The 12,218-nt window shown below is 23.4% G+C and overlaps 3 protein-coding genes across 3 annotated transcripts; 1 reads left to right on the top strand and 2 right to left on the bottom strand. All coding sequences in view use genetic code 6, as the record gives it.

Moving 5' to 3' along the window:
* Nucleotides 1–693: 693 nt before the first annotated feature.
* TTHERM_000170479 (hypothetical protein) lies at nt 694–1,383 on the top strand (the record flags this gene model as incomplete). Its single annotated transcript, XM_012795790.1, has 1 exon — nt 694–1,383. The coding sequence occupies one exon, from the start codon at nt 694–696 to the stop codon at nt 1,381–1,383; it is 690 nt and encodes a 229-aa protein (XP_012651244.1).
* A 2,746-nt stretch (nt 1,384–4,129) lies between these two features.
* Nucleotides 4,130–5,196, bottom strand: TTHERM_000170478 (hypothetical protein; the record flags this gene model as incomplete). Its single annotated transcript, XM_012795789.1, has 2 exons — nt 4,130–4,160; nt 4,214–5,196. 2 exons carry the CDS (start codon nt 5,194–5,196, stop codon nt 4,130–4,132), a joined length of 1,014 nt encoding a protein of 337 aa, XP_012651243.1.
* A 968-nt stretch (nt 5,197–6,164) lies between these two features.
* On the bottom strand, nt 6,165–11,174 carry TTHERM_00170460 (hypothetical protein; the record flags this gene model as incomplete). The annotated part of the gene is made up of 1 exon (XM_001008703.2): nt 6,165–11,174. The coding sequence occupies one exon, from the start codon at nt 11,172–11,174 to the stop codon at nt 6,165–6,167; it is 5,010 nt and encodes a 1,669-aa protein (XP_001008703.2).
* Nucleotides 11,175–12,218: the final 1,044 nt, after the last annotated feature.

Genomic DNA, 12,218 nt, shown 5'->3' with positions numbered 1-12,218 from the left:
ATAAATATTTAACAAATAAAGAATAAAAAAAAACAATATTAAAAGTATTTATATTTTAGCTAATTTATATATGAAATAATATTTTGATCATATAATTCTAAATAACTATCTAAGTTAGTCTATCAATATATTAAAGAATCTTTATATTCAAAATATTTTCTATACATTTTTTAGAAATCTTTCAACAAGAAAAAGAGGAATTAGTTATAACCATAATTGATTGTTTTTTCAAAAAGAAAAATTTAATTTGAAATTTCAAATAATTCTTCATGAGATGAAAAATCTTTGTATTAAGCAAGAAATTCTTCTTAATTTAAGTTTTTTTCATTAAAAGATACCAAAAACTAAAGAAAAAAATAATAGATCCAATAGTGATAGTTTTTAATATGCTTTAAATATTTAATCTTAAAGGAATTAAGAATAGATTTAATAGACTAAACTTAAATTTCATTTAGCTTAAAATTTATTTGGTCGTCAATAATTAAAAATATATCTTCTATTCTCATAAAAGATAAAACTTTTGTTAATTCAAATAATAATATAGATTAAGTAAATGAAAAACTAGCTATAAATGTCTCTCCATATTAATCAGTATTCCTATATATATCAAAAACAAAGTAATTAAGTAATTCAGGTAAAATATCATCTCTAATATGATATTTTTAGAGCATATTTTATCTTTGCTCTTTTAAAATGGATACTTGCTCAGTGATGTAATTGTCAATTATTACTTTTAAGTTTCTAGATACATTTCTCATATTAAAAAGCTCTTCAAAACTAAGAAAAGAAAATATAAGATAAAACTAATTTTTTCCGATTTAAACAAAATCCTATTTAATATTTTTTATAACTTTATTTTTAAACAAATAAAAAAACTGTTTATCAGTAGCGATATATTGTTTTTTAACAATTTCTTTAAATTTTTCTAAATTTTTTTAGAATTATATTCTATAAATCATCGACTACAAAATAACTGAATAAATAAAATTGCTTCTCAAATAATCAAAGCAGCAAAGTCTCTTTAAACTAATCTAGGCACATGAAGATGGCAGACTTGTGATATCATATAAATAAGAAAAGCATTTTTCTATTCCAATTTTCTTGATCTTTTCATAAGTTTTTTTTAACTCAACTTTATATCCTTAAAATTACAGAGCAATGTTAAAAAAATTAATTACATCATTATTAAAATCACTAATATGTTTTTTTACAATCTCTTAGTCAATCTATTTTTATAGGAACTATTTTAAATTCGTATTAATCCAAAATTTATTATTAACGTAATCAACTAAACATTAATCGCAGTATTTATTTTAGTAGTCTTCTTCGCTTTGTGAATATTCAAAATTATGTTCAAGAAAATATTATTTTATCAACTGGTGAGCCTTTCTACAGACATTTCTGAATGAATAAAATAATTCATGTGAATTAAGGTACTTAAAAATACAATTAAAAATATTTTAATTGTTGATGAATTCAAATATACTCCTTAGACTTTTTTTGTATATTGTTATTTTCTTTTTACTAACTCTATTGTTTTAATTTGATTTAATCAATATAATTACATTATCACTCTATGAAGTTTTATTGAAGGCATTATTAGTGTTATTCATTTATATTTTTTATTATGTGTTTTTGTTATTGAAAATATTTTTCTTAAGTGAAAACTACATCTGCTATTAAATTGATTACCTTATATGTCTTTAAATTTAAAATATATTTTTTTACTCTATCTTTGAGTACTGAATATATTATTTCTAACTGGCTTCTGAGGCTTTGCACTATTTATTTGGAACAATAAATTAATCTTAGCTTTGATAACAGAAATTATTTTTTATGATCTACTTTTTTAATTTTGAGATCAGAAAACTATCTTTATATGGCTAAAATTAAAAACTCATAATATTCTCCCCTTTTTTGTTTTTGTTATTATTAATATTTTTAATATTATTAATTTATTGCTTAATTTTACTATGCCTCAAAGATAGTTTAATTGCATTAAATAATCTTATATGTGCTTTACCTATATATAAAAAATGGAGTTTATCAATAATTAGTAGTTAAATGTTTTAATTTTAGCATAGTCAAACGATTAAATATCTATATGCAAACAAAAAGCTAACATTTGTTTGAAATAGATTCTTAAAAAAAAAGTTTTTAGATGTAATTAAATTTGAACATTTTCTATTTAAAATAGCCAAAATAGCTATAAGGATTTGTCATACCTTCTTATTTATATTATTTAAAATCAATATATTTGAAAATTTTAATGATGAAATAAACTTATTTTAAATTTTATTAACTTACTGGGAATACTATATAATAACAAGAATTATTCCCACCAAAAGATTATAAAAAATGATTAACAGAATATAATTTATGTTTTTGTTTTTAAATTTAAAAAAAAATTTTGCTATTAATCTTTTAAAAATTATTTCAATTTATTGAAGAAGGTTTTATTAAAAGTTTAATTAATCTTTATCTTTTAATTATTATGATATCAATTATTTACAAAATTTTAAGATTTTAGATAAAATATTTTTTATTTTAAGTATAAAAACAAGAAAATATAAAATAGTAATATTAAACTTTATATCAATAAATACCATAAAAAAATATAAATTATATTTTAGCTAATAAAAATAAATCAATTATTTATATTTTTTAAATCTATATTTTATAAATTTTGTGATTTATTTGAAAAAAGCAATTCTTTAGGCTAACTAAATGGGAATGAATCATTTTTTGTAAATTCAAAAATATCATTTTAATCATCTTCAAATATTAATTATTTGTTAGCAGCAGATTTGGCTGCTTTTTCTTCAGTTTATAAGATATTTTAATATAATGATTAAGAATTCTAAACTTATCTATTTAATTTTTCATTCAGCAAATTTGCTGATTTTTAAAGTAAAGATTAAATATTAACTGTCTTTCTTTTATGTGCTATAGCTCTGACAGTTAATTTATCTGTTTCAGTTTACTATTTTTCATATGATTTTTAATAGTTTAATAAACCATTTTTAGCTTTAGATTCCAAAACTTCAATATCAAATTTTTTTACTACATAATTTGATATGTCAGAAATTCTAATCTGAAAAATTTCAATATCATTTTCTGTAATATTAAGAACTTAAAATTTTATATAACATAAACTCTTAAGCTTTGAAGAGTGAAGTTTTAAGAAATGTAAAATATTGTATTGGTATTGTATGTAATTAAAGATGAATATTTAGCATATAAACACAAATATAAAATTTTATTAAAAATATTTTTTATTTTAATTGATTAATAAATATCTCAAATAATATATTACTATTCTAAATAGCTATCTTAGTTACTCTATTAACTTATCAAGTGATCTTAATATTTGTAATATTTTCTTTACATTTTATAAAAATCTTTTGATAAGAAAAAGAGGAATTAGTCATTACCTAAATTGATTGTTTTTTCAAGAAGTAAAATTTTATTTGAAATTTCAAATAATTCTTCATGAGATGTAAATTCTTTGTAATAAGCAAGAAATCTTCTCTAATTTAATTTTTTTTCGTTAAAAGATACCAAAAACTAAAAAATAAAAAATAATATCCAAGAGTAAAAGCTTTTAATAAGCTTTATATCTTCAATCTTATAGGATTTAAGAAAAGATTAAATAGACTATACTTAAATTTCATTTAACTAAAAATTTATTTTGGAGTCAAAAAAGAAAGATATGTTACCTATTCTCATAAAAGAAACAACTTTTTTTATTTCAAATAATAATTAAAACTAAGGATATGATAAATAATTTGTAAATATCTCTCTATTTGGATGAGTTTTCATAAATATATCAAAAGCAAAATAATTAAGTAATTCAGATAAAATATCATCTCTAATGTGATATTTTTTTAACATGTTTTATCTTTTCTCATTTAAAACCGATATTTGTTCAGTGATGTAATTGTCAATTATTACTTTTAAGTTTCTAGATACATTTCTCATTTTTATAAGCTATTCAAAAGTAAGAAAAGAAAATATAAGATAAAACTAATTTTTTCCAACATAGTCAAAAACTCTTTTATTCTTTTTTAGATTAATCATTTTAATGTTTTTTATTACTTTATTTTTAAAATTAGAAAAATACCATCTATCAGAAACGATATATTCTTATTTAACAATTTCTTTAAATTTTTCTAAATTTTTTTAGAATTATATTCTATATATCATCGACTACAAAATTATTGAATAAGTATTAGAATAGCTTCTCAAGTAATCAAAGCAATAAAGATCCTTTAAAGTTATCTAAGCACAAGAGTTTGGCAGACTTGTGATATCATATAAATAAGAAAAGCATTTTTCTATTCCAATTTTCTTGATCGTTTCATAAGTCTTGTTTAATTCTACTTAATATCCTTAAAATTACAGAGCAATGTTAAAAAGATGAATTATTTAATTATGAAAAGTATTAACTGGTTTTCTTACAACCCCATAATCAATGCTTTCTTATAGGAACTATTTTAAATTTGTATTAATCCATAATTTATTGTTAATGTATGTTATTAAACGCTAATCGTAGTATTTATTTTAGTAGTCTTCTTCGTTTTGTGAATATTCAAAATTATGTTCAAGAAAATAATATTTTATCAACTGGCGAGCCTTTCTACAGACATTTCTGAATGAATAAAATAATTCATATGAATTAAGATACTAAAAAATGCAATTAAAAATATTTTAATCGTTGATGACTTCAAATATACTCCTTAGACTTTCTTTGTGTATTTTTATAATCTATTTACTAACTCTAATATTTTAGTTTGATTTAATCAATACACTTACATTATTATACTATGAAACTTTATTGAAGACATTATTATTATTATTATTTAATTTAGATTTTTCTTCACAATAGCTAGGCTTTTAGAGCTGCTATTATATATTTTATTATACATTTTTGTTATTAAAAATATTTTTCTTAACGGAAAAAGATTTCTGCTATTAAACTGATTAGGTTCTATGTCTTTGAATTTAAAATATGTTTTTTTCCTCCATCTTAGAGAACTGAATTTATTATTTTTAACTGGATTCTGAGGTTTTGCACTATTTATTTGTGTCAATAAATAAATCTTAGTTTTGATAACTAAAATCATTTTTTATGATCTACTTTTTTAATTTTTAGGTCAAAAAACTATATTTATATGATTAAAAAGAAACACTCATAATATTTTCCCTCTTTTACTTTTATTATTATCAATATTTTTAAATTATTAATTTATTTAATTTTGTTTTGCCTTAGAGCTAATTAAAGTCACCAAATCACCTTATTTGTTCTTTATCTAAATATAAAAAATGGAGCCTATCAATATTTCTTAGTTAATTGCTTTTATCCTTAGCATAATCAAATGATTAAATATTAGCAAAAAAAATAGTAAAATGTATTTTTAATTAACACCAAGAAAATAAGTATTTAGAGATATTTTGATTAGAAAAATTTATATTTTAGCAACTAAAAGAGCTATCGGAATTTATCATTCTTTCTTTTCTATATTATTTAAAACTAAGATATTAGAAAAAGTTAATGACGAAATTCACTTATTTTTAATTTTATTATCTTACTGTGAATTCTTAATAATATTAGAGTCATCCTCACCAAAACATTATAAAAAAATGATTATTTCATAAATATATTCCATAAAAATCATTTTAAAATTTTTCATACAATAGTAAAGTTTTATATTGCATTTTAGTATTAATATTATAAAAAAACAATTAATTAATTACTTCCAATATTACTATCCTTGAGCTACCACAAGAATTTTAATCATGGAAGTGTAATAATTGCTAAAGTTTAAAAATTATTTTATACTTCTACATTAGTAAAAATTGATAGAAAATTAAAATTATTTGATTCTATAAGCATTTAGATATTGTTTATTAAATATATTTAAAATAAGAATTTTATAATAAGATTTTATCAAATAAATTTATAAAGTCACACTTCTAAAAAGAAATAGTTTATTCATTATACAGTGCTTAATTTTTTTTATTTCTTAAAAAAATTTGATATTTGTAGTGAATAAGTTTTTTGAAATGTAAAAAGAAGATAAGTAAAAAATAGTAGTATGAAGTTCTACATCAATAAATACCATAAATAAATACAAATTATATTTAAGTAAATAAAATTAAATTCATATATTTTAATTTTTTAGATCTAAATTATATAAATTTTGTGATTTATTTGAAAAAAACAATTCTCTAGGTTAACTACATGGGGAAGCATCACCTTTTGTAAATTCAATAGTATCATGCTATTCGTCATCAATTATTTATTATTTGTTAAATACAGATTTGGCTGGTTTTTCTTCAGTTTAATGAGCATTCTGATTTTATGATTATAAATTCTAAGCTTATTTATTTGATTTATCACTCATCTACATTGCTGATTTTTAAAGTAATGCCTAGATATTCATTGTATTTCTTTTATTTGTTAAAGCGCTCACAGTTAACCTATCTGTTTCAGTTTTCTATTTTTCAAACTACTTTTAAAAGCTTAATAAACCATTTTTAGCTTGAGATGGCAAAACTTCAATATCAAATTTTTTTACTACATAATTTGTTATGTCAGAAACTCTAATTTGGAAAATTTCTGAATCACTTTCTGTTGGAGTCCCCTTTAAGATTATAAGACCATTTTTATGAACAAAGCTTAACCAATTTGGCAATTTCATGTTATTTTGCAAGCCATAAGGTAAAAAATCACAGTTCATACATTTTTTTATAGGAAGGATACAGCTATCAATATCTCTAATATGAGCCTAGATACCCATGATGTTTTGCATTCCCAACCATAAAGATTCTCCTACACACTTTTTAAAAAATTAGGGATCTTGGTCAACAATTCCAATTGCATCTCCTATCAAAACATCTTTTAATAAATTTAAATTATTTTCTTCAAGTATCACAAGTTAATTTTTTTCTTTAGTTGTATTCTTGTAGAGCTTAAACTAATCCAAAACGGACTCTTCCTTTACACTAAAGCATTAGAAAACTTCCCTTAATGTTATATCATCAGCAGATGATTTTTCTTTTAAATGATAATTTTCACTCATTCCAATATCTACATATTCTCTATACCAATCATTTTCACTGAATACTCCAGTTTTTTTTGCTTCGCTTTACAGGAATTAGTAGAAATCCATCAGCTATTTATTTTTACTAAGTAAATATCTTTGCATCAGAATTTTGATACTCTCAAAAATCAAACTTTCGTTTCTTTGCAAAATTTGTTGTCTATCACTACTAAAAAATCTCTATACACCAAAGAATTTATATGTAAGATTTATTTTCTCCATACCGTCTAAAAGTTTGACCATATCAATTTTACCATCTGGCATTTAAAATTAATATTTTCCATTTTGTACTTCTTCTTACTCCTTAATACAGTCAAATTAATTTTCATTCTGTTATGATAAATTTACACCTTTTTCATTTCCTATTTTTTTAGGATTAAAAGAAGTAGCAACTCCTGTATAGTCTTTACTTATAGCAATAGGGGAACTATCTGATCTACTAATTTGTGATTTCATGTCTCCTTAGCTTACTTCTATTTGTTAGTTATTTTTTTCAAGCTCTTTTATATACTATTTAACAATGTATTAACCAAGTAATACATTTTAATCAAGTAATGGAATGCACTTTATAAATAAATTATCAGGTTTTATATGCTCTCTTGAGTATGTTACTTATTTACTGTAAATAGAATTGATGATAATGTATCTATATTTATAAACACCAAGCATACTAATTATAGGAGTTAGTATTTATAGTAATAGGTTTATTATGTATGTTAAAGGAAGTTTATAAAGCTTTATAGTAAATTAATCAATACAAGTTGAGTATCCATCAGTTGCAGTCATCTTTATAGTTACTTATGAGTTTAGTAAAGATAATTGAGCTATTCCATTAAAAGACAATGAAACTGGTTAGAATTTAAGCCAATAGTCACTAGAAAGCGCAACAAAAGTGTTTTATTTATTAGTTAATATTTCTACTTCATAGCTTATAGGGAACCTGTCTTAATCTTAGAAAGTGTTAGCTAAAAATGTTATTGTTGTTTGTTCGAGGACAGTTATTTCTGCACTATCATATTATTCATTTATTTAACTTTATAGAGGCATTGTTTGAACCAAATAAGATTTTAAATGTATGAAAGTTGTGATCACATCAGAAAGAGAATAATTAACTATAAGATTTGGATTCAAATTATCAGTGATTATCATACTTACCTAAAAATTGTTATTTTAAGCTAAATTTTTATCTATGTAGAAATAGATCTTTTATTTTAATATGGAATTTACAGAAGCGATATTTCCATAAATTAAAATAGTTGCGCCATTATTTGAAATCGATACAATAACTCCTGGATACTGCTTCTAAACAAATGTACCATCAGAAGGTTTTTGAACATCTATTGTTATTTAAACTGTAACATCTTAAGAATAGGTTTAAACCATTTGATCACTAGTTGGATCAAATGACAGAGAATTTGAAACTTTAAAGGCAATAGGATTATAATAGATACCACGTTATAAAGTGAGAGTAACCAAATCTAGTAAGCGTTGTACCTATGGAACTGATAAAGAAGATAAGTTAATTGGAGTATTAGGATCAAAGGTTGAGGATACTAAATTATTACTTGAAATAATTCCACTCTCTTTAAGGAATATATATATTTACTGACTTGCATTTGCATCTGTAGGTATTTCAGGGTATATAAAGCTTTGGCTAGTTATAGGAATTCCTGTTTTGACGAGGAGTAAATTTTGAGTAGAAGTTGTTGAGGACTAAGATCCTTACTTGTCAACTAAAATTTCTATAGAATTATTTATCTATATGAATTGGATCCAGCTTGGCAGAGCGTTTCTTTAGTAGTTATTATAGTAGAACACATCCATAATTTGCATTCCATCAACAACATATATAAGCAGTAGTTGTATTAAAACTTTTTAACCTATTTTAAGATTATTCGATATTGCTTTAAGCTGATTATTTGGTTGAATTTCAAAAAATGAAGAATGAATAGCAACTTAACTCTTGAGAGGGAAAATTCTTAAACCTTTATTGCTTGTAGAAAAAGCATATTCCAAATTATTAAGCGCACAAGTAGCAATAGATTATTCATTAAATTCAGTATATTTGCTTAATACAAAAGGATTGTTCAAGTCACTAAGGTCTATGATATTAATCATTCCATTGTAGTCCATTGAAGATACTATTGTATACTTTTCATTTTGGATCAAAGTCATATGATTACACCATCCATCAACTGCAATTCTGCTTATAAACTTAAATTAGGGCAAAGCTGATAAATCAAGAATTGCAAAACCTGAAGTACCATCGCATACATATGCAATGTTTGTGTAAATTGAAGATTTGACAACTAACTCAGCTCCGTTTGTATAAGTTTAATTAACAAGATTCGGTTTTGTAGGATCAGAAATATCAACTAAAAAAAACATTCCTATCGTTCTTGATGCTATTATGCAGTATTTGTTATCATCAGTTAAAGCAATCGCAGAAGTGTATCCATTCAATTATAAGGGAATGTTCCAGTAACTTAAGATTTTCAAATTGAATTTGTCTGTTGAATCGAAAATAACAACTCCTTAGTTGTAATTGACAACTAACAGATTTTCATCCTTCGAAAATTAAAGATCTTCTCCTCTTGGTGGATTACTATCTTTAACACTTCCAACAATAGGGAAATCAGTCTTTGCATAATTAGCGATATTTTGAATGTCATAAATATACATGAAAGCTCCATTTTCTCTAACTGGTCTGTACATGTAGCGGTTATTATCATAGAAAGCCAAAGTACAAGTTCTAGTATTTTGGACTGCGCTCATTCTCTTAAATAATGAGATATTGTAAGGATCTCCACCTTTCAGTTAAAGGAAATCTAAATCACTACACTATGAAGCTATAATAAAGGTTTACTCTTAAGAAACATAGCATCTCCATTGAGCAAACTAAGAGGAATAAGAAAACAGCTTTGATTAATGGCCATTAAAAATGTTTGGAAAGTTATTATTCATATTAGGTTAGACTTTCTAAAAAGCCAAGAGTTATATGCCGTCAGTATAAAAAAGTAGATTCTAAGTATTAACCATTTCTATTCTGGTTGGGCAACCTGGGATTTTAATTTAGTAGTATTAAACTGGATTAGAAGGTTGGCTAACGTCAAAGATCATGATTCCTTAAGAGCGAATTGCTGTTATTAAGTACTTAGAATCCTTAGAGAGATATGATCCATAAAAAACAGGTTATTGAAGCAAATTATACCACCAAAGGTCTCGATTTGGTAAAGTAATTGGATAGGTAGAGGGATCTGCTGCAAATAAAGTATCCAAAGAAATGGATCTTAGTCCTCTCCAAGACTCAAGGATAATCATCCATTTAAGATCTTTGGTAACTTCAACTTAATTAGTATAACGAGCGTAGGCCCAAGCAGCTTAAGGCATAGTTACCGCAGTGACCTTTTAGTTTGAATCAAGAGTAATTGTTAACTTAAGTACATAGACACCAGCAGATAAGTCAGCAACAAAAATCCATTTTAAGTCATCAGTGATTCTTATGAATGCCTAAATATTTTTAGATTTAGCAAAAAAGGTTGCTAAAATGGGCATGGGATCAGATGAGGCCTTAGACTAAATATCGTAAGCAACGATAGCGCCTTTATCACCTAGAATAATTGCTATTTTGTCATTTTAGATGAGATAGATATTTGTGATGACACCATATTGTTCTGAACTCTGCTTTATCAAAGCTAAATTGAAATTTTAATTAGCAGAAACAGAATACATAGAAAGCCTATTATCATTTGAGGTGAAAAGATACTAGCTGTCTTAGGTAATAGCAACTGCGCTAATAGTTGTTCCTGCCAAAGAGACAATAGCATTATTAATTGGTTATTAATTGTTATTGTCGATCCACTTAATTCCACTAGTGAGATAAGAGATGACTGTGTAATCTTTGTTGGATGCTGTGGAAGAAATCTATTATTTGGTAGCGAAGAGGTAGGTTGGGAATTAAATTTACTAGAATAAGAAGTCATATGAACTTGCTGTAGTTGAATATGTCTACTTTACACATAGTAGAAGTATGATTAAAAAATATTAATAAAAAAATTTATTAATCATTTAAATGAAAAGTGTTTTTTTTTAATTTTTGTTTTTTTAAAGTTTTTTTTCTTTTCAAATGATTTTTTTCTTTTGATAAATAATTAATTAATAATATGTTCGATAACTTTAGTACTTCTTAAGCTGAAGAATTTACTTTCTCACAAGGTGTTATTTTATTTTGGATAATTACACTTATTATGAAATTAAAACGATTGATATTTCTTACAAAAAAGAAAATTGAGAGAAATTTTCTAAACAATTTTAGATATAAAATGTTAAGCAAATTAGTAAAAAAAATATAAACAAGTTTATTATTTGAAATACAAATATTTAAGCAATGAATCATCTAACAAAACCAAAAAAAAATATATTTAATTGTAGAAAAAATTATTAATTTCTAAAAAGAAAATTGATAGGTTAAAAGAGTTATAATTTTAAAAATTTATTACATGTCAGTGTAAGCAAAAATAGCCCAGTTATAACATATTATAGCTCTATTTATTCTGTTAGTTTTAATAAACTTAAAAAATAAAGTAAAAACACCTAAAGAAATTAGTTTTACCCATAAATAAGCATAATAAGGCAAACATCTTGTAAAACACCAAAAAAGCAAAACAAACCTGAGAATTATCTCATTTTACTATGTATAAAAGAATATATTTTTCAAAAAGGTTTTTATTAGAATATATTACTATTTTAGATATTCATATTTAATGTTTTAACTTTTATCTCTCATTAAGTAAAATGTTATGTATCATAATAGAGTATAACTCCATCATACTTTGTCGCTGGTACATAGATCTGCATATTTGACTCATTTTCATATTGATCTTTTTAAAATAATTTTTATCATACATATCTTAAATTCTCAGCATAGATAGCTTGACTCAATTATTATTTGAACTCAGACAAAATTTTAGTATCAAATTTTGTAAAAAATACTATCCCACCATTTAGCATTTTTTAAAAAAGAAGAATTTATATTATATATATTTTGATAAAACTGCTTGAAATAAGCAAAATTTCCCACAAAAACAATAAATTGTACTTTTTGATTTTATT

This window comes from Tetrahymena thermophila (genome assembly GCF_000189635.1).
Source record: "Tetrahymena thermophila SB210 genomic scaffold scf_8254798, whole genome shotgun sequence".
NCBI lineage: Eukaryota > Ciliophora > Oligohymenophorea > Hymenostomatida > Tetrahymenidae > Tetrahymena > Tetrahymena thermophila.
This window is presented reverse-complemented; position numbering and strand designations above follow the sequence as displayed.